The sequence below is a fragment of the Heliconius melpomene genome, chromosome 13 (assembly GCF_056956725.1).
Source record: "Heliconius melpomene rosina isolate 202511_hmr_F chromosome 13, ASM5695672v1, whole genome shotgun sequence".
NCBI lineage: Eukaryota > Metazoa > Arthropoda > Insecta > Lepidoptera > Nymphalidae > Heliconius > Heliconius melpomene.
Genome location: NC_140401.1, coordinates 17,980,547 through 18,004,083, shown reverse-complemented (window position 1 = coordinate 18,004,083; position 23,537 = coordinate 17,980,547). Strand labels below are relative to the sequence as shown.

The following is a 23,537-nucleotide window of genomic DNA, read 5'->3' as shown; positions in this document are numbered from 1 at the left end:
TTTTGAGCTTCAAGCAAACTTTAAAATCCTACTCTGTCCTATACGAAATTACAGAAAATAGATCTGATGCGTGTTTCACGTTGTATCAATCCAATACGCGTCTTAGTTATTACGTTAGCCCTTGTATTCAGACTTCAAGGTTTCATCTACGATTTAAGGTCAACGCTTTTGCGATACAATTTCCCCGCTGGAATGAAATTCTCATAATGAGACACTTTAACTACCATTGTCAGAGCTCTGGTAGATTTGCTAGATGTGGTATGAAAATATTATAAATTTACTTTGAAGTATTTTATTTTGTAAAAAAAGTAATTTATTTTGAAGCTGTCGTTACTCGTGGCACAGCGGCACAAACGTCCAACTGAAAACGCAACGGTTATGGATTGGATTCACACCCGAGAGAAGGAAATATTTAATATTTTCAACTTCTTGCAAGATGAAGCGTGGCGGAGGAACGGAAGTGTGTTAAAGGGGACCGTAATGCCCCCAGAATTCGGCGGAAAATGGGAATGCAGTGTCTTAACGCTACATTTGCCATGCAAATAGTGTAAATTTATTGATAACAATCATAAAGTAATTTATTATTTAAGCCTAACTAATATTTTGACAATAAATATGTCAATATAATATTTGAGTTTCGCTACTCAACAGGCAATGCCTCTTGAATTCAGGGGGAAATAGGGAGTGGAGTGAAACATTAGGCTTCCTCTGCCAACCCTGCTGCACGCGGGATACTGCGTGAAGCTGAAAGGAAAGTCCCTAAGCCTCTTCCATAATACATAAGAAATCGGCAACAAAAGTGAAGGGCACGGCGCGGAAATGACTGGTTGATGGGTGCGCGACGTGCTTCCGACGAGCTGGAGTGAAGCGACAGACGTCTTCGCGAGTCGGTACGCATTGTTACTTTTAAATGTGGCTTTTATTTTTTTAAATAGGCACTGTCTATAATGAAATATTTTTAAGTGCTTATGGTCATTTCTGAGTTTTTTTAGCTTTAAGCCGTATTTCGCATATAGTAAGGTGTAAAGGAAAATAAGACACTCAGTTTCCCACTTTCCGCACAATATTTCAAGATAATACGAGTTGAGTGGTAGAACTCAACACGCACGCACTTTGTCGAGTTGGAAGAAGATATTTGATGTAGAAAGCTTTGAATGAAAACTTTGATTTGAATGAATTTTGAAAATTGAAAGAAAAATTGAATTCTCTCTCGTCAAATAATTTGTTTTTTTTATCCTTCGGGCTGTCGACTCTTCTCTGCGATTATAGATATAGATTTTTGGTAAAAATTTGATTCGTTGAAGAATGGGTCGAGCGACAGGCTGATGGTTAATAATAAAAAAAACGTAACTATAATATTATTCACTTTTTAGGAGAATTGTAAAGTATGACTAAGACGTTTGGATTGGACACCAAGACACACAAGTTGACATCCTTTTGCGCTAAAATTAATTAATATTAAGCTACAATTAATATGAAGGTAGTTGAAGTGTCAATCGGTAGGTATAATAAATTGCTTCATTATAGCACATTTATCAGTGTCACACTCCGCACGATAATTATAAGTAAGTTTAATTTAAATATAAAGTTCTCATTTGGATATAAAATAACACCATTGACATCTTTATGCACATAATATGATAATATTTTAATTATGATCTCTAGACATGGGAAATAGCAACATTGTGCCGACTCTGATTATTTTTGTTTAGCTTAACACTGCATTCCTAATATGTAGAAGTGTTATATAGACAGACAACAGAGAGTTGGAGAGTGGACCGACGGACTAGTTTAGATACTAATTCAAATGTTCCGCTCAATTTCCGAGATTCAACGCTATGCTTTGTATTTACATCCAGACTACATACAGGCCATATTGAAAAAGAAAAAATACAAAAACTGCATCAAATTTAAATAATTTTATTCACTTATCATATCAAGTAATATAATAACATGCATTCGTATCGCTAACAGTAAAGTAAGCGTGTCCGCTACAAACACCAGCTAAACACGGTACAGTACGGTGGCCAATGAAATAAATAAACGGTGACATCAAATAACCATTGATTTTACGTTTCTTGCTTTTCTATTTACTTTAATGGTAAAACGGTTATAATTAACATTATATTAAAATTGTTTATAAAACAAAAAATATAGACTTTCATTTTCTTTTTTATTGAAACTCTTTGAATTAGATTTAAATGTTGATCTTAACAAAATAAATAATGACTATTATGATATTCAACTTTAGATACTTATTTCATACTTGGCAGTATAGCATCAATTAAATTACAATAAATGCAGTGATTGAACAATTTAAATGACTTTACGGTAGTTTTATGTATAAAAAAATATATGTAAAATAAAGAAAATACATTATATGTAAAAAATACAAAGCAAGAAACACCAATCTCTAGGCAATTATGTAAATATTATATTTATCAAAAAAGTCTTAAGTGATATCTCGTTATAGTCGAAATGTTTTTAACAGACAAAAGAACATCGATTTCTACTTGAATTTTCATAAATTTGAACAATCGATTAAACTGACAAAAGTTGACTTTCGACTATAATCGATTTTACAAAACCGAAAATTCACCTAGCCCCAACTAAATATGGCACTAAAGTACAAACATACATATCATCTTAAATTTTAACCGTGAAAAAACGAAACAACTTCCCAAAAACATCAACACTTGTTTACAAAAAGCTTATTGTGTACAAATTGTTTGTTTATTTACTTTTAATTTATTACCGATTGCGAATTCGAATCCGCTATACTCGCTAAGATTTACAATGTGTCCATTTATACACCTACATAGTACGTACGACATAAAACATTCTAAAGCATTACTAAGTGATGATAAGCGTAAAAATTATAATTTATATAATATTTTAATAATAATTTAAAAAATCGATTCTCGCGTCGTACGAATCTATATACTATCGAGCTAAAACCTAACAATTATTTTCTTTGTATAATATTTGTGCTGTCTTCAGACGAAAAAAAAAATGTGTTTTTTTTTTTAAATATTGCACGTTTTTTAAACCTAGGCCTGATTAAAGTTTAAAATAATGGCAAGAAATTCTTATTTTATACGTCAAATAATAAATAATATGTATTCTCGATACAAATGCTTTGGGAGCGTTGGAATGAATCGCAAGCCTCATCACAATATACGATATGAATTGTCTTTTATAAATATAGTTATAATATTAAATAACTTAATTATATACGAGTATTAGAAATATGAAACAATTTAAATTAAATTTCAATAATAAAAAAAATAATTAACTGAGACTGTCTAAATTATTAAGATTTCAAAACATTGTTTATGTTTTAAACTATATGTTTAACATTCTTGTGTTTTTAGTGAAAACTCGAAGTCAATTCGACCCTCATTTATTTATATATATTATTTATAATTGTATTTGCCATAATTTTTATAAAGTATTGTTCTTGTTTGTCACAATACAAAATCGATCTGACCGTCCCAGTTACAAAGCGACAGCAATAATCTTTTAAATCTAACGAAATCGGATTACACTTTTACATGAATATGTATTTTGTTTTGTTCTTTAATTAATTAACGATTTATTTAAAAAAAGAACAATTTCCTTTTTATAACTCGACTTAACAAAATATTGTTTGCTGCGTGACAAAGGCAATCATAAGGGACAAAAGACACTGGACTAAACATACTTTAGATACAAAGTTTAAAGCTGAAATATAAATAAAACTAATTTAAAACCAATTTAATTTATACATTACAAACATAATTTCTTTCTAAACCAACAAACATACTATCCATACATCGTTCAAAAATATAATAAAATCGAGACATACAAATGTAATATACCCGTCTCGCTCACATTTGCAACATAAGAAAGAGACAATGACTTAGAATATATATATTATACAATATACCTATCTCGCTCATACATACGAAAAATGAGAAAAGGGCAGCGAATAAAGGTATACAAATGCTATAGCCGTCTCGCTCACACATTTCAAATAAGAGAGAGACAACGTCTTAGGACAAAAAGATACAGTATATGTACATAATATGCCCGCCTCGCTCGCACATATCAAATAAGAAAGAGACAGCGATACAACCAAATGGACTAGTTTTAAGAATCCGTCTACACTATTTCCCATTAAACACGTCACTATACAAGTTACTCCTACAGTGCTTACAGACTATATTATCGAAAAATAACCAGTGGTTTTTATTGTTATATTTTAATAAATGTATTGAAATTCCATACTTAGAGCGGGATTGAACCTGCTATCTCTTTGATAACGCTTTAGCTAATTGAGCTATAGTTCTTATTTGCTGTATCCCGCATATAAAGCAGGGTAAGCAGAGAACAATTAGTCTTAAAAAAATTGCGTGCTCTATTCGCCATCTAATTCCTTCAAAACATCGTGTGTTAAGTGGCAGAGCTGGCGGAACACCACAGCGAGTAATGAAAATAATTATTTCCCGCGAGTGGGATCGAACCTACAACAGTCGACCGACAACCAATGTACCACAATTATAACCAAATTAACACGAGAGACTTTAGGAAAAAGACTCAGGTCCAAACCCATTAATTAAAAACGAACTCCGTACAAAATTTCAATACATTTAAAAAACCTAAGTGTACGAACAACACTTGAAATCTTTATAAAATAACCGGCGGTGAATTTTTCCCTATTTTTCTTTACTTTATATAATATTATTATTATTTATATATTAAGATATCAAATAGTTATAGTTAATGTCTATACATTACGTGTACACTAAGATCGGCAAGTTGTGGCCGCCCTGAAGTGAGGGCTCTCTAAACTTTGCCGCATTGCTCACTCGGGAATAAAATAACTAAATGTAAGAAAAATTCTCAAATCAAGCGCAACCATCTATCTACAGCTAACTTTAGGACGGCCACGACTCGTCGGCCGTAGTGTACTATAGTTTGTTACTAGAGTATTTGAAGTTGAATCTAATGGTACGAAAAGTTCGTGGTATAATTTTTGAAAATCATGTTATACCATGTCAAAATAAAAAAAGAAATATAATAATAAAAATGTATTATTTTAAGTTCAAGCTGTATCCCGCTTATACGAGGTAAAACAGAGCGACCTCAACTTAACGGTTATCCGATCGAGAAAACAATTACTTATAACAGTTTCCCGAACAAAATTTGCAAGCAAAGAGATCGCGTAATAATAAGAATAGATTACGACAGACTTTCTGACCTTAATGTATGTACTGTTTACACGTAAACTCACCAGTTTAGTAGTTTGGTGTCTGGTGTTTATTGAAAATGTCAAACCTGTTCAAAAACCTTACAAGACACTCTAGTTCACTCAGAGACACTAATTATATAAAATTAGTTATATTAAAAATGTATCATAGCGTTAGCAAGATATGACGTCACATGTTACTATATAGGCAGTGAAAAGTTAAAAGCAACTACGACGCACTACGGCGACCTACAAATAGTTTTGAAAGTAGTCAAAATTTGAAGAATCCACGTGTCCTGACGCTAGGTTCCCTCTATCTTTCCTATTATATGCGGGATACAGAGTGAAGCTAAAATTTTAAAAATTTAATACTTTACTCAAATTATTATATTTCTTTTTTTACAATTTCACTTATTAAGTATTGATTTTCATAATTTCCATTCAATGTATATATATGTATGTACTTGAAACAAAATAAATATAAATAAAACGCAAAGTTATGGAGTAATAACTCTTGCATATCTATTCTAAATGACAAACTGTCTTATTCCACAATTGTTAAAGTCAATAAATTAAAAATAATAATAACCCAATATTTAGGACAGTGTAATAACGCAGTTAGTTGTGGGTTCTATTCCCAATTGAAGGTTTTTTAATATAAATATGTAGAAGCCTAAATATATATAATATTTCACAATTATAGTTGATGATATTAACAATCGTAGAAAATGAATTTGTGTTAATTTAATTATAAGTCGAATTAAATATCTCTAAAAAAATCAATGAATATAAAAAAACATCTTTGTATAAAATTATACTTATAAGAAACAATCGTAAGCAAACACGTCTCACTAAATGAACAGCATAAATAACAAAAAAACCTTAACAAATATTTGTTTCGACTTATAACTAAATGAAAAATTGCTATATTATTTGAATACACGTAGTTTTTATATAATACATACATAACATAAATATTTCGTCATAGCAAATGTCAAAGTCAATTATTTATATAAGCCCTAGTTGTAGATACGATTTCCGTGCAACACAATCTTATTATTACTGTAAAACTAGACAAAGTTATACACAAATAGTATTTACATAGACATTGGAAAAAATATTTTTATGATAAATTTAAAACAATTTCAATTTAATATGTATATTGTCTTTATTACACCACATATCTACACTAGGGCTTAAATGAATTTAAATTGCATATCATTTTTTGTTTTTTACTCGTCAAATTCATTTTTACAATTTACTAAGTTTATGTTAGTAAACAAAAGATATGTTTTTTTCAGCTTCATGCTGTATCCACATACTGCAAAGTACAGAGGAAGCTTGTGTTAAGACACTCCGTTCCTCATCTTCCACCGAATTTTCGAGGCATTGCGTGTTGGGTGGTGGAACTCAACGCCGCACTTTTGCATTTATATATTTTTTAAGATAATCATAAATAAATTCTAAATTCAACTTACCAGTGGAAACTCGATTAAATAAATATTAAAAATGTATCGGACCAGTTATACTCATAGAGGCCCATAACAGTCGCCAGCCATAGTTTATTTGTTTAAACACTAGCATTTCTAAATCATAGTATTATTTTAAATACGTTTCATTATAATTCCCTCCCCCTTTAATCGAGGTCTATTTCAGAGCACTTGACCTCCTCGATAAAAGAAGATTTCTGCTATCAAATTGAACATATTACAAAACTACCATTTTAAGATCTATTTAATTTAAGTTTTAGCTGTTAATTTCCACAAACTTAAAATATTTTTATTCTTGTTGGTCTTGTCAACGGGCCGATATTAATATTTTCACAAATTTCTATATCCTTTAAGTGATAAGCCGCAGTACATGTAACACACTAAATCGCCTTACCAATGTGGGGCCTTGACAGCAGGCCCATTCTTATTATTTCTACAAATTTCTCCAAAATCACAAAACAATCAAAACAATAATGACAAGCAACCAGATCGTCGTTCACAGGGTGGCCTCGTCAGGGGGCCTAATTTAAATATTTTCACAAACTTTCATAATACTTTTATCATCTATGTAATAAGCCGCGGTGCATGTAACCCACTGAGTCGTCTCGCCAGCGGTGGTCTGTGTCTGGGGGCGTCGTCGGTCCGGGGGGCCCAGTCCTGCAGGCGGGCCCCCGCCGCAAGGCGATGCGTGAGACGGTGGGCTATTGAGAACCCACCACTACCTTCTAGTTGGGTAAGGACGATTATTACTTGCCTGTAAATAATAGAAGGGAGTGTTAGTTTTTGCTATGTGCAGGATACTGCGATTTGCTACTACGATTGTGCTACTACGATTTAGTCTATAAGACTAAAGTCCTTGGACGGTTAAAAATAGGCGCGGATTCGATCCCCACTGTGTATTTTTTTGTTTCTAAATATTTAAATTTTATATAGATAAATACTATCGCGACGCAGTGGCACAAACGTGTGACAGTAAACGTCACGGTTATAGGTTCACTTCCTACTCAGAGGAATGCATTATTTAATATTTTCATTACCTCACGTAAAATAAGGCATAGCGCTGCGTTGAGTTTTGGCACTCAACACGCACAGCCCCGAAAATTCGGCTGAAAGCCGAGTAAAAACAAAATGTTTAAGCACTAAACTCCCTCTATTTGTCCTGCTATGTGCGGGATACAGCTTGATGCTAAAATAAATAAACAAAATCTCGTATTAAAATCCAAATGTTTAATTAAAATTTCTCCCAACCTATGCAATGGCGGTACGGAATCAATAGTCTTCAACTCTCCTCTCGTTGACACCACATTGTAACTCTCCTGACAGTCACACTTCACGTGAATCCATTTATCTGTATGTCTGTTTTCCACCATTACTACTAAACCAGCCCAGCCCTATAAAATATAAAATATGGGAGTATTATATTATCAATATTACTTGTTAAATTTATATAAATGTTTTGACTTTTATAACTAGCACACTTGAAAAAAAATGAGACCCGACATGGAGCTGGAACACAAACATATGACTGTAAAAGCGAAGAGTTGTGGGTTCAATTAACACTCGAGAAAATAAAGTATTTTTATTTTCATTTCCTCGCTCTAGTAACGAGTGAAATCGCGACGTTGAGTTCCGTCACTCAATATGCAACGTCTCCAGAATTCGGCGGAAAGTGGGTCGTGAAAGTGTTTTAATGGGAAACGGAGGGTCTTATACTAGGTTCCCAGACCCCCAAAAAAAAACTCTAATATAAAAGTAGTTAGCAGTAACTTATTATTAATTTTGTATGGATAATCACTGAGAACTTTATCAAATTTATAAGTCTTATATCTTTTACACTAAACACTGCCATTTTTTTTCTGACCAATGTCAAACCTGCAATGGCATCTCCCAGGAAGTGAGAGTGTAATGGATGTCAGTCTACTTGATTATTCCAAAGATTTTGACCCTACATTACGAGTTATAAACTAACATAACACAAAAAATCCTACTACAACTACTCTACCTATCCTTTAAGCCCAAAAAAATCAAAACTAGAAAAAACTAATAAAAAATTGTACCTACGTTTAAAACCCTCAAATATATCAAAAGCCCATACCTTAGTCAAATAATAAGCCGTCATGCCCTGCCTCCCCTCATGACGCTGACCTCTGGCCAAGGTCAACCCTATAATGGCATCAGCCAGAATGTGGGGGTGCAGAGGTGGTCGTTCCACTGCCAGGGGCTTTGAAGAGTGGGCTGCTAGTACATGGCGAGGCCAAGCTGAACTGTCTGCCAGTTCTAGGCCTGTATGCCAGTGGTTGAACGCCAGGCAGACGACCAGATAGAAACCTTTTTCGAGCATTTTGTGACAGCCTACGAAGCCGCGCACCTGTGAATTAATAAATGTTGAAATTAGTAAATACAATTTAGAATTTGTGAGTTCAAATCCTGCTACATTGTTTAGTATAATTACAGAGCATGTCATGTATGTTTTTGTTATTTTATCTTTTTGTTTATTTACTTTTATGGTTGCATTTATAGTTTTTTTTTTTTTCGTTGTTTCACATTAATAAACTTTTATCGGTTGGCTGGAAGAGATTTCTTTTAGAAATAAACCCGCCATTGTAAAAAGCTTTACTTTATTTTTTTTATTTAATTTTTTTTTTTAAATATAATATATTGTAAAATTTTAGGATTAGTTTTTAAAGTAGACGATTTAAAAATAATACTTGTTAAATATTCTTTCTACAGCATGTGAAAGTTAATATTAACCACTATCCAAGTGCATTCGCCATTTCACGGCCTGTACTATGATAGCTTTACAATATAAAAATATTTGTACTCTATAAACATTGTTTCATTATAGTAGACTAGTGAAAAATGCACACTTATGTTAATATGTAATAAACTGCATTTAGATGTAGTCAATTCTCATAATAAGAATAACGATTTTTTATTGTTCCATGATTCGAGATTTCGCCTATCTGACTTACAGAGATTATTCTACAGAAATACCGGTAATTTTTAAAATTACTTTGATAAAATAAAACTGATTTAAAAATGGTTTTTGTTTCGATGTTATTTCCAATTTATAAACCTATAAATCAATATAATATATTAAGCTATATTGAGAAAAATAATTCACGGGTGCAGACCCAACAGTCCAGTTGTATTTGCCAATTTTCTTTAAGAATCCTATTTTTTCCAAAATCACAAATTCTCAAATATCTTCTGAAACATTGAAAATATCTAAACATACATTAGGGTGTAATAAATATCTACTGAGGTTCACTACCCATTGCCAACCATTGATACCTCAATCACGTGACTTCTTGTATATTATATTAGTAAGTCTTTACAAAAATTGATTTGAGTGAGAAGGGTATTGTACATTTTAGAATATACACAAAAATAAAAAAAAAATATAGTTAAATTCCTCATCAATTTGGATTTATTGTTATTTTTATAATAAAATCCTAAATAAAAAAACTTACTTGTCTTTTACTATGAGCTACTAGCTTTCCAACTTGGGCACTAGGTCCTGATTTAGTTCTGAACACCACTACGCACAAGTCCAGTTGCGATCTTTGACTTTTTGCTGAATTTCTATACAAAAAAATAATCAAAATAAATGTTTTAACAAAATATATTATAAAGTAACTAATAAGCTAGTATTCTCCCGTTGACTTCACGATTATGTGCATATCGTTATTTTCCGTTTTGGTTCGTGGCTGTTTTGGTGAGAAATGAGAGTGAAAAAAAATATATTTACTCCTCTTGAAACAATGTGAAGTCCAATTAATTGGGTTGCGGCCCAAAGTTATACATATTTCAACATCATATGTATTTTTTAAAATTGGTTATACACCTTTAAAATTATTCAAATTGAACTGTTTAAGATTTCTCGAACAGAATAAAATAATTAAAAAAAAATGTATTTAATAATTTACATATTAAAGACTTTTTTACTTTCAATAGGAATCCCTAAATGTTTATTGTAATAAATATTAACACTGATGAAATACAAAGTGTATCTATAATATCTTATATTACTATTTTATCTTATAGTTACCTCTGCCCCTCTTGAAACAATGTAAAATCAACTTCAGTGGGCTGCGTGGCGGTTAATAGTAGGCACGTTAAATGGCGAGTAGAGGAGAGTGGGGGTAATGTGCCCGCTAGGCGCACTTCATGCCATCCCACACGCACTTTGCATATGTCTATGCAATCGAAGTATCTAGAAAAAACGATAATAATAAATAATTTATCTTTGGGCTTAAGGCCACTTTATTGCTTAAATTAATTCTTATTTACACCCAATTTTTTTATCATCTAACAAGAATTTACTAAAATCTACAACTTTATAACCTTATATTAACCCAAGGATTCCTTTTAAATCCTAAGATCCACTACGGTACAATTAACGAGTCGTGGTCGCCCTGAAGTATGCAGATTTGATTTTAGGATTAACTTGCTAACTTAACCTTTGATATTTTCTTCTCGGGTGAACAATGCGCTAAAGTTCAGAAAGCCACAGCAACGGCCACGACTTGTCGACCGTACTTGTACAGTACGGTCGACAAGTCTAGATTTCTAACTTGAGTAAATCATCAAGGCTGATCCAAAAGACACCCTGATCCCAGTCCCCAGTGGAGGCCGTCGGTAGAGCACTTCTTAGGGCTTCGGTTTTAGGTAAAATAGCCCTTGGGCTTGCAAATTCTAAAGGTCTACCATATATAGACTTTTATAGAAAAAACCACTAACTTGAGTACATCATCAAAGCTGATCCAAAAGACACCCTGGTCTCGTTCCCCAGTGGAGGCTGCCGGTAAAGCTCGTCTTAGGGCTTCGGTCCATCGAGGGCAGCCGGCAGCGAAGGCCCCCCTCCACGTGTAATGACCCCAGGGGTTACGTAGACGTAGGAGCCTCAATGGACTTCCACATCCTGATACTTCCACCACGTCGAGGACTGAATAGGCGTGTCGGGGGCGAAGGCCAAGGCGCTGGTATTCTTCTTCGTCGACCTGGGTGATAAATAAGTGCATTAGTTTTATATATACACAATTAAATTTGTGACTTTTGTACTTGGGAGCTCTATGATGTTTTTGAAAACCTTTGGTTTTATAGAACTTTTTGCGCCACTACTATAATACAATCTATATCTATACATATAAAAAATATAAAAAAAATATACAAAGAAAATATACAAAAAAAATATGGCAGTGTCTGACCAATTTATTAGGAGTAAACAGTGTACATACATGTAAATAAAAAAAGCAGCATTACAAAATATATAAGTGTAACACCAACGCCGTTTACCACAGATTAGTACAAATATAATATTAAATAAACGTAGGTACGCCAAAGACAACATTATTTAAGCAGTGAATGTATTACAGTGTTGTAATTATCTTTATATTCCAATATTCAGTCCTACTACCCAATAAAACTACAATCTACCTTCATGTTCCCACCACCACAGCTGGCACCCATCAGGAAGCAGGCCTGCCTCGAAGACAGGAGTTGGGCCCACACCAGGTCTCTATCAAGCTGTTCCAGAGGAGCACTACCCCCACCGCCACCAGCTCCGCCCGCTTGGAGAGACACCGATTCACAGGGTGCTCCTGTTAGTGTGCAGAGACCTGGGGAGGGAAATTATTGTTTTTTTAGTTTTGTGCTCTCGCTTATTGTTGAACCACTTTGTTCTGTTTTTAGACATTTAGAACTAAATAAGTATGCCGTCACATAATGAGTACCAAAATCATAAGAAATTGACAATATTTGGGATGAAATAGTAACACTAAAACAATAAAGAGCAAAATATCTTTATTAATATAATAATCTTTATTTAAATATAGAAAGCTCAGAATTATTGTCAAAAGAAACATGTTTAAACCAGTAAGTACACAGGATATGATATTCGCAAGTTTATACTTATTTATTTACATATAGAAAGAAACATGAACATTTATACAAAAGAGCCTTGAGACTGAAAATAATTTTTGATCGTCATTGAAAAATATTACATGTCTAATCCTAACATTCCTTTACAACCACCATCATCTGTGATAACACTTCTTCTAGATAAAATGATATATTAAAAAATACCTTCAATTGCTCTCCCAGACACTAGAGCCTCATAACATCCATGAAGCTTGGCTACCGCCTTCTCTATTAACGGAACCCATAACTGTTTTCTTTTAGCCTGGAAATGAAAATAATACTGATTTATTATTTCTACCTATACCATTAAACACTACAAAAATAAAACCAACCTGTGAATAAACCAAATGCCCTTTCCTATTACAGGGCAATAAATCATCCAAAGTGACAGTCAACCAACGTCCATCTTTACACAGTCTTAATTGATATGCCCCACGGGACGGTTCTGCCCTCACCACTACACTACGTACGAGGGCTGATCGTTCCGCTAGCACTGCTAGTGCTGATAGCAGCCAGCAATTGCCTAGAACACCTGGAAAGGGAGATAAATGTGATATATTTGGTATATATGTATTTAATAATCTATCTCTAAAATAGATGTTTTCCCTAGACTAAAACAAACTATTCTAAGTTTTAGCATTTTTTTCTACTAAAACTAGTATTATCAGCTTCACGCTGTATCCTGCACTCAGCAGGGTACGCAGACGGAACACGGACACTCCGTTAGTCTTTGTCATAAATTTAGTATAATATACTTGGAAAATACATTAGATATTTGCGAGTGCGAGGAGTGTTGCGTGCTCGGTTGCCTCAGTAGAAGTCGGATGATGGAATGTAAGCAATGGCTTTCTGATTTTTTACACAATGTGCACTCAGGAAAAAATAATCAAATATAAGAAAATCCTAAAATCACATCTACAGCTGACATATTAATATCCGTAATAAAAGTACGTAGGGATCAGAACCTAATCAGCCCCAGATACCTTGCGATATATCCGAGGGCCGCGGGTCCCGGAACACCACCCACGGCAGCCTGGGGTCGGCGTCCACGTGTATGTGGTGGGGCCGAAGCCATCGCGCCGCCGCGCCCGCTCCCGCATCGCTCCCCGCACCGCTCGCGCCGCCCCCCGCCGTCCCCGCACTGTAGTACAGGGAGCGCGGGGACGCGGGGAACGACTCGTCTATGTACATGTCGCCTGTCTGTTGGGAAATAAACGTGTTAAAATCTAAATTAGATAAAATGTTATTTGATACTATAGATACATTTTTTTTTCAGGTTCATGATGTATCCCGCATATAGACGTGTAGGTAGAAGGAACCGAACGTTAACACTCTCCGGTCCGTCTTGTTACAATATTTTTAGAAATTGAGGGACTCAAATTTCCGCGTCTTGGGAACTATCCTAACGCTCTAACTACTAAGCAATATATTTTTATCAGAACTAACTTATGCATGGTTTGATGGCAGTCTGTCTGTTGAAGAAAAATCATCTTATCAAAATTCTTGAGTATTGAGTGTTGAGCGCAACCGTTGTAGGTGCCATCCACACTCAAGGGAATAAATTAAATTCATTCCTTTGCTCTGGTAAAAGTCAAAGCGTATTGTTGAGTTCAGCCAATCAACACACAAAGTCTACAAAATAGGCGTTGCGAGGGGAGCAAACAAGCATCTTAACACTAGGTTCCTTCTGATTAACTGCTATATAAGTTACTGTTACTACTACTAGCTAACAGTCATGCTGTAAAAAAAAATTACAACTATAGTAACCTACTAATATCATAAATGTATTAAGTTTCTAAGGATGATTGTTTTAACACTTTCACGCAAAAACTACTAAGCGGATTTGGATGAGACTTTATAGTATTATATCTTACAGATAAGAATAATATAACAATAAATTTAAATTCTATAAATTGTGAAGCCGCGTTTGGATCCCGTCATACAATAATTTAGACTTGTAGGTGTTCTTGTGCGTGTTTGTATATCTCACCGCAGCACACTGTGCCAGCACCTCCTGCCATTGCGTCCACGCGTGACTCTCCTCTCTCAGCCTGAGTATTTCCATCGGTGTGCTCTCTTGTCTTTCTCCGTCCGATTCGTCCGCTGAAGGGGAAAAATATTATTAAATATTATTATTCACATGATACATACATTAAAACTGAGGAAGTAGCGATTTAACGTTAAAATTTATGAGGCACATTGGTCCCTCAATGAGACACAACGGACGTAGCAAAAGACACCATGGGGACACAATTAACCTCATACTTCCTAAAAAACAATACTAACGTGAGTCATCATCATCAAGGCGAGGCGGTGCGGGCGCAGCGGGTAACAAGCGAGCACGTGGTGAGGCGCACATGTCGCACGCGAGCACCGAACCCGCGTTCACGTACGTACACTCGGAGCATGACCACTCGGTTGTTTCTGGTCTGTTGGGATTACAATGAGAATTAAATTGAATTATTATATGTTTAAATTGTCAAATTTTATTGTTCTTTTTCTTCCTGTATTGTTTTTTTTTAATCTGTTCTATCATAAAAAAAACAAAGTGCTATATAATCTTATCTTAGCTTAACGTAGCTTATCCAATTTTGATGGCGTTGTATAGACAATTCAATATTTATAAAAGCTTAAATATGACTTACTTTTGGATTCATATATAGATAAATATCTAATACCGAAAAACTAAAGAGTTTGGTTGAATGCGCTAATTTTTAATTACTTAAATCACTGAACTGAATGATTAATGGATAGTACATTTATCAAAGAAGGCTAATGACCTATAATACTTCAAACATTGGTTCCATTTGACTACAGGGATGACGGTACGGTAAAATGTAGTATATTATAAATATTTACTTATGTTCAGGCGGCGGGGTTTTGTGACGCGAAGCCCGCCGCGGCGCCGGCGTGTGACGCGAGGGGCTTCGACCTGCTAAAAACATATCTGATATATTATTTTGATTGGTCATTTATCACTTCTGACCTGAATACAAAATCTGTGTCAGCTATATAACAGTAAAAATACAAAAAGGTACAAATTCACACCTTTTCCAGCACGGTAGGCAGAGAGGACCTAATATTAGAACACTCTGCTTTCGTTGTGCCACTTAATTTTTTGTAACATAAAGTAATTTTGTGGCGGAACTCGCAACATCACAAACCACAAAACCAAAACTAAAACTTATGCCCAAACTTGAAAGGAAAAAATATAGAACATTATTAACTACTACATATGTAAGTAATATAACACTTGTAAATTTTGAAGAAAATGTAAATACTTTTATTTTAAAAAAAAACAAAAATGAACTTACCAGCCCCCACATTAGTATCAGTAGAGGACCCCGGCACTCCGTGTTTGGGTACCGGCGGTGTTTTACACGCGAGACATAGGTTTGCTGATAATGGATTGCGTAGTGTACAGGAACTGCACGACCTGAAAGGAAAAAAATATAGTTTTATAACTTTACGGTATGTGGCGCATATAACAGGCAATGCAGAAGGAAGTGCTCACTGGTCACTTTCCCCATACACTATCAAATTTCAGAGACATTGCGTATTGAGTGATGAAACTTTTTAAACTTATAAAAAATTGTACAAACTGTATTTAAGTATATTGTTAGCATAAGTTGCACACGTGTATAATAATTTCGAAGTAGCTTGATGAGAGCTTAGGTGGGCATAGCGCTTGGACGCTCAAAGAAGCTCAGAGGAGCTGGTTTAAATCCCGCTACGTGTTAGAAGTACAATATAGTCGTCACCAATAAGTATGAGGCGTGGGCCGCGAGCCCGCGCACGCCGCGCAGGCGCCTGCGCCCGCCTCGTTCAGCAGCGTGCAGCGCGCGCACGTCCACGAGCCCTCTGCCTGCCTGTCCGGCTGCGGGGACGAATCTGAAACGAAAATCGACAATTTATACATTTTTAAATGTTATTCAATATTTAGAAAAGAAAAACACTTATTTGCAAAACGAAAATACATATCAACATTTAGGGACCGGCAAAATTTAACAATTACGATCAGGAATATAAATTTAAATAAAATGTTGTCGAAGACGTAAATGTCTTAAAAATTATATTGTGTACATAAGCACAGTTGGAATATAATATTTAGTTTTATTATATTTACTCACCAACTGCAAACAAAAGCTCATCACTATTTAAATCGTGATCTAAGGACGCAATGGGCACTGTCAATTTCTTCGCAGGTTCATTTCGATTCGTTTCTGGCTTGGGGCCACTAGCTTCTGATGATGAATTGTTCCTAAAAAATTTACATAGAGGATATGCTTCTATATCTAAATTGTTTTTCATTTGAATATTTAAAATATTTCGATAAAAATGTGAAGCTGGGCCTATATCTACTAATATTCATTATTGCTGTAGAGACACAAGCGTGCGCTTCACGCTGTATCCAGCACACGGCACTGCTGGCACCAAGGCCAAAACTTTGGCTTGGTGCCAGCAGTGCCGTGGCACCATTCAACACAAAATGCCTTGAAAAATTGATAAATTGGCGGAAAGTTGGGAACGGAGTGCCTACCTCTTTACCTACTTTCTACCTTTGATTCAGACTTTATTTCCGAATCAAAGTCTACCACATTGCCCACCAGATGCTCTCTACGACGGGGCAAGGTCGCTACTTGCACTATCGTCCACAAAAGCCGTATGAAGCTGTACCTGGTGCGGGGCTCCCGGTCGGGCGGCGGCGCCAGCGTGACGGCGTGCGGCGGGCGCGCGCTTCGACACACGTCGCAGCGCGCGCCCCACGCGTTATACGCGAACCAGCACTCGCCGCACTGCCACATGCGTGCGGCACCCTCGCGACTGTGGGTCATACGCTTATTGTATACTAACAAACCAAATGTGGCTAACACCCACTTAAAATTAATGCTTATTTGTCATTCTGATGGTAAATCTATATTACCCTAAAGTTTTATTTATATCAGTCCCGGGGTTTTTGTGTAAAAGTGGAACAAATATCTACCCCCAAAAACGTAGCCTAGTTTATCCTACTAATGCTATACTAGATTGAAATATTAATATTGTTATTTCTTCAAAACATAATGCCTCTAGAATTAGTGGAAAGTGGGGAATAATAATGATATCTCTCGCCCTCATAGCATGCCCCCATAGCAGCGCATATTTTTATATGCGCTGCTATGAGGGCGAAAACAAAGCTAATAAAATGATTATTAAAATTATCAATTTAAATGATCATTTTTTTTTTTTTTTTTTTTTAATAATGACTTATAATGACAGAAAAATAAATCAAAACTATGTTTATTTTACAAAAACGATGATCTGCCCAAACTTTTTCTTAACATTTTTAATCTGAATTACAGCAAAAAATTACAAAACATGTTTAAGTAAAAAAATGCATACTTACGACAATTGAATAGAAGGCACTTTAGACGGTTCCCGCGGATTATGTGATACTTTGCCAACACTTGGCAACATATTAAACACTTTACCAGACTCTTTCCCAATATGAGACGTCCGTATGTTACTCTCACTGACTGGAGAGATACAATTCTCCGCACCCAAAAGTTCGTCTATCCTTGCATAGTCCCCATCACCCATGTCATTGGAATAGACCACCTCGTTCTGTGAATTACTCATCACGGTCTTAGTATCTTGGACCGAAACGTAGGAATATCTAGTTCCATTATTGTTAACTTGGAGCTGGAGATTTAAGTCTTTATATTTGCCTTTGTTAGGTAAGGCATATATAACACCTTCGGCATTCGTATCCCAACTACATTCTTTGTCATTCAATTCTATGTTCTCTTCCTTTTTGTCACCTACTCTTTCTCTTTCTTCTGGCTTAGTTAAAGTTCCACAGTAACCAGCTAAAGATTTCTGATAATCATTCAAGCTTCGTCTACTCGATATGACTTTACCAACCGGTCGATTTTCACTAGTCTGTTCCGAAAACGATCTACGGTAGGTAGGTCGAGTTTCCGGAGAATTTTGGGCACTGATTGACCTTTGGAAGGAATCTCCCAAGTTAGTGGCAGTTTGTGGCCAATCTGGTACCGTAATCATGATACCTCCAGACGAGGGTAATGATGTGGCTCCATCCCTACCGCTGAAGGTTTCATGTCTTCCCAACGTTGTCACACTAAGGCCTCGTGTATTAGAAATCCTGGACAACGGGGATATTCTGGGTGAAAGACATGCTTCACAATGAGTCCTGATACCCGAATTTTCTAGGGTACACTTACTACAGGCCCATTTTTTCATGTGTAGACCCCTGCTCTGTTCTCTCTGATACTCTTTCACATAATTCAATTCCCAATTTGATTTGCTTTCATTGCACTTTTTCGGTCTTCGCGTCACCGTATGGAGACTTCTTAGGAAAGACTCTCGTGGGTTACATGTAGACGTTCCATAACGTTCGGAGACCAACAAGCTAGTCGGTCTATTAATAGTTCCCCTAGTTTCCTCCACATTCCACCATTTTTGTTGGGAATTGATCACTGAGCCGTGGGATAGTGACCTGGTCACTCCATGAGCGTGATCAGTGATCTGAGTGGGAGAGAGACGGAGAGATTGCACATCGAGATTCAAAGGGCGGCCGCCGGAATAGCTTGACGAAGGCTTGTATGAAGGTACAGCTAGAGTGTTAGATCTTATCATACTGCGGTCTGTAAAGAAAGAATGAAACATTTATTAAGTGATACAGTTTTATTATAAAACAAAATAATAAAATTTTAAAATACGTGCCTTGGTCAGACTTATCCTTATCAGTCATCCCTGATGATTGATCCTCGTCATCGGACAATCTGCAAAATTACCATAAGTTACAGATTATTCCTACACTACATTTAAATTTTATACCATTAACATATACATAGTAAATTAAATACACAAAATACCACTTAAATTGGGGGCAATATGCAAATAATTTTCATTTATCTGCTATTTGAATACAAAACGCGCAACAAATGGGCAACACGCCATTCAAATATTAAGTAATTAATCAAAAAGGAAGGTACAGTATACAGTAATGCAAGCTATATTTGTTTAGAAAGCTTCCGCCTCTTGGAAACCGTTTAAAAAGGACAGACAAAAATATTTTTAGTACAGTTCTAAGTGTGCTATAACACTTCAAACATAAGATATCAGACCTGTAAACTGGCGCATGAGGAGCGATGGTGTCGCACGCGGCGCACCGCCACGAGGCGGACACGTTGCGGAGGCCGCAGCAGCAGCGCCACGCGCGGCTCGCCAGCGGCGCGGAGCCCACGCACGACCATCCGCTGGGAAGAATGTGACAAAAAATATACGTGTCCCCTAAACATACACCTACCACCTCTACTTAATATAGTAGAAGTGAAAATCTGGGAGAGTATGGTAAATACAAACTATCAGATATAGAACATATGGTATGATTTATGTGGGTATATTTTTTTTTAGCTTCACGCTATGTATTATAGGCAGAGATAACCTGGGAAGATCACACTGGATCTCTAGCGCTGTTGCCAGAGGAAACTGAGTGCCAAAGGTTATACCAAAAGTTTGGTGTTGATTAGATTTAATTTTCACTTGGGGTTTACGTATTTATTTATCATTATGATGTGAGATTCAATTTCCACTAGGGAATATTGAATTATTTTCATTTCATTGCTATAGTAACAAGAAAAACCACAGCATCGAATTTTGCCACTCAATATCTGCTGTTTCAGAAATTGGGCAAAAGTGGGAAACTGACTTGATGACTGTCTTAACACTAGGTTTTCTCTGTCTACACTGCTAATGTCGATAATAGTGTAAGTGTTGACAAAAAAAACCACTAGACTAAGTGAAAATTAAACATGGACTTCAGTAAATACTAATAAAAGCCAATAGCTATAAAAAATCAATTAGTTAATTAAAAGCAATGCATATTCATAAAAAATAGTCAGTGAATTAAATTATTTCATTAATATAAGCATATTAATAAAATGAAACATAATTTCCTTATACAATTTCCTGAAATAGTTCCTCAAAATTATTAGTAAAAACTTTGGTTAGCTACTCTGCTATATATAGGGTTTAATGTGAAGCTAAACAAACAAATATATTATTAAATAGAATATTTTTGATATCTCAATTAGTTAAAAAACATTAATATTGCAATGGTTGTGAGTGTGATCCCCACTCAGGGGGATGAATTATTTTCACTTCCTCGCTTTAGTAAAACAACTTTACTTTAGTAAACAAATATATTGGACTTTCAAAGGGTGACATGTAGATACACAGTAACTTAAATTTAAACAAAAAAGGAGTAAATAGAATTTCACACTAATTTCTTTGTTACCTTGCCTAAATTGCTATAATCAGGAAAAATCATGAGGCAGGCAAGGCAAGCATATATTACATTTCTAGTAAATAGCATAAGCAGTAATTAATGACTTAATACTAAAAAGTATTAATTACTTAATACAAACTAAATAATATATCTAAAATACCATTGCTTTATTCTTTTATAGTTTAATCCTAACAACATAAAGAAGGTCAAGTCAAAATAGATAACTTGAAGTATTACTAAATAAATGAATTAAAATTTTATTGAAATCTCACAGCTAAAAAAGAAAAATAATGAAGGAGAGAAGGCCTTCTCAATTTACTACTATTTTTTTATACAAACTAGGACTAAGGACAAAATAACAAAACATACATCTATGTGTATATCCATATGTCAAAGACTTACATATATAACACATCACATGGCACACAGTATATAATAAACATACAAATATATAAATATCTAGAACTACTCAATCTTTCCCATGACTAGAATATACGCTCGCATAACGACAATAAGTACATACCAACAATCATTGTTCAACAAAAACGATAGTTTCCATTAAAATGATGACAAAGGCCCGCCACAAAAAGGAAAACCCTCGCCAATATCGATAATAACTAACATATACACACAATACAATGCTAATATAACCTAAATAATATGGTATAAAGAAAAATCAATAACGTTTGACACATTCATACAACAATGAAATAAAATGTCAATAATATAGACTGAAAAATTTACCTATTAATATTATTAGTGGGCGGTATAACGATCGCCTCTGAACCAGGGGTAGTTCCACCGCTCTTCTCAGTTCTAGAAGCGTATTCAGAAGATGAATCGGCCGTGTAATAACGTTTTTGTGCACTGTCATGACCAGATACTCTCTTTGTACCACATTTTAAACACCTCACGCTCTCCGTGGGGTTGATTTGACCGCACGACTGACAATGCCATTGCAGCACAGATGCGATTGAGCCCATTTTAGTCCACACATGGCTATGTGACCATAACAATGTCTTGTTTTATACAAATAATTTAGTAATCGGCTAAAAATGAAAACAGCTGATCCACCATGTTGTTTGTGTATAACTTTTTTTTATAGAAATGTTGCCAAACATCTTATTGTTTTATGCTTTTGTTTTTATAAAGTTATCTATTTTAATAGCAGTAGATTTAATTTGATATAATTTATAATGAAATTCAATAATTGATTTGAATTTGAAAAGAAATAACTAAATACATGATTAGCCGCGTCAGCCGTCATCTATGTCTATGAGTGCGTTGTATGTACTAGATGGGAAAAGGCTATGTAGTATATGACAATGCCGTTAGATGGCGTACTTAAAAAAATACAAAATTTAATATTAAATAAAAACATTAGTATATTCATATAATATTTTAATATATATATATTTTTTCGTGTTAACTAAATGAATTATTTTATATAATAGTTAATAAGTAATGTTTGCTTATTGATTTTTCAATTCTTAATTGTTGGGCTGACTTCAAGATATTGCATATTGATTTATAAGTTTGTTACTGAAATTTGTGTAAAAACATTTTTATACTATATTTTAATACTAGCGACCCTCTTGCGGCTTCGCCCGCTTTAACTACTGGATTATTCATGTAATGTATGTTTGCAAAGCACTTAAGATAATGTGAAAATTAATTAAACCCTAATGCAACCCGCATTTTCGTAGTTTCAATAAGGATTTTCCAATTGTTTTACACAGCAAGGATTTTTTAGTAGGTACCGTAATTTTAAATCTGTACTACTAATCTTTTCAAGTACTTATTAAAATATATTTAAATGACTATTTTTAGATAGTTAAATGACTATTTTTAAACGGAGGAAATTATAAACAAAAACCTACCTACTAATAACTACTACAAAAAATGTGAAACCAAATATATCGCGCTTAAATAATACATTTAACTCCAATTATCCAATACGCAAACGCTTCTAACTAAATCTTCGTTGCTATAGAGGCAGCCGGGTTTTTTTTTTTCGAGCTTGTGGTTAATGCTGAAGGGGGTATTCTGTCCCTGATGAATAGCAAGCATGACGTGGCTGCCTGTGAGGAAAATTAAATAGAATACTTGGGCCGGGAATCGAACCCGGGCCGCCCGCGTGGCAGGCGAGCATTCTACCACTGAACCACCGATGCGTGTAAGGCAAGCGGGCGCGGCGGACGCGCTTGTATAAACAAAACATCGCGGGACGCATGGCGAGTGGCGAGCCGTTTCGCAGCAAGGATTTTTTTGATATTGTAACCACTTCTAAAGTACTTATTAAAATGAAAAACAGTAAAAGACAGTTTTGGTCTACATTAAATGGCCAACGTAACTAATGTACTTATTTATATGCTGAGAGTAAGGGATAAGTGAAACTTGAGTAACATACAGCTGATGTGTCAACAATTAAATGCGTTTTTCTGTAAAACTATTCGCAATTTCGAAATATTGTAAAAAGCAAATTTTATCTTCGTTTAAGGTAGAAAATTAATAAAGTATTTTAAAGGATAAGGATGAATACCATTATGGAAAAATATCCCTCACAATAAAAAATATATTGAAATTATTATTTTTAGACAAA

At 34.9% G+C, this 23,537-nt stretch overlaps 1 protein-coding gene across 1 annotated transcript; it reads right to left on the bottom strand.

The window, feature by feature from the left end:
- Positions 1-1,904: 1,904 nt before the first annotated feature.
- sol (calpain 15 small optic lobes) lies at positions 1,905-22,052 on the bottom strand. Its single transcript, XM_085195846.1, has 21 exons — positions 21,680-22,052; positions 19,773-19,904; positions 19,369-19,427; positions 18,029-19,289; positions 17,320-17,466; positions 16,773-16,903; positions 16,404-16,533; positions 15,957-16,078; positions 15,502-15,577; positions 14,929-15,071; positions 14,633-14,745; positions 13,626-13,842; positions 12,975-13,174; positions 12,808-12,904; positions 12,160-12,341; positions 11,464-11,723; positions 10,772-10,936; positions 10,194-10,305; positions 8,816-9,088; positions 7,969-8,111; positions 1,905-7,474 (listed from the first exon to the last, which is right to left on the bottom strand). The coding sequence occupies exons 1-21, from the start codon at positions 21,916-21,918 to the stop codon at positions 7,285-7,287; spliced, it is 4,392 nt and encodes a 1,463-aa protein (XP_085051972.1). The 5' UTR covers positions 21,919-22,052; the 3' UTR covers positions 1,905-7,284.
- Between the last annotated feature and the right edge of the window lie 1,485 nt (positions 22,053-23,537).

What these genes read in the sequence shown, in the direction of transcription:
- sol (XM_085195846.1), bottom strand. Translation starts at nt 21,918, where the DNA reads ATGGGCTCAATCGCATCTGTGCTGCAATGGCATTGTCAGTCGTGCGGT. An exon ending in CCCACTAATAATATTAATAG is followed by an intron (nt 19,905 to 21,679) that starts GTAAATTTTTCA and finishes CATTCTTCCCAG; the next exon opens with CGGATGGTCGTGCGTGGGCT. An exon ending in GACCGGGAGCCCCGCACCAG is followed by an intron (nt 16,904 to 17,319) that starts GTACAGCTTCAT and finishes TAAATTTTTTAG; the next exon opens with GAACAATTCATCATCAGAAG.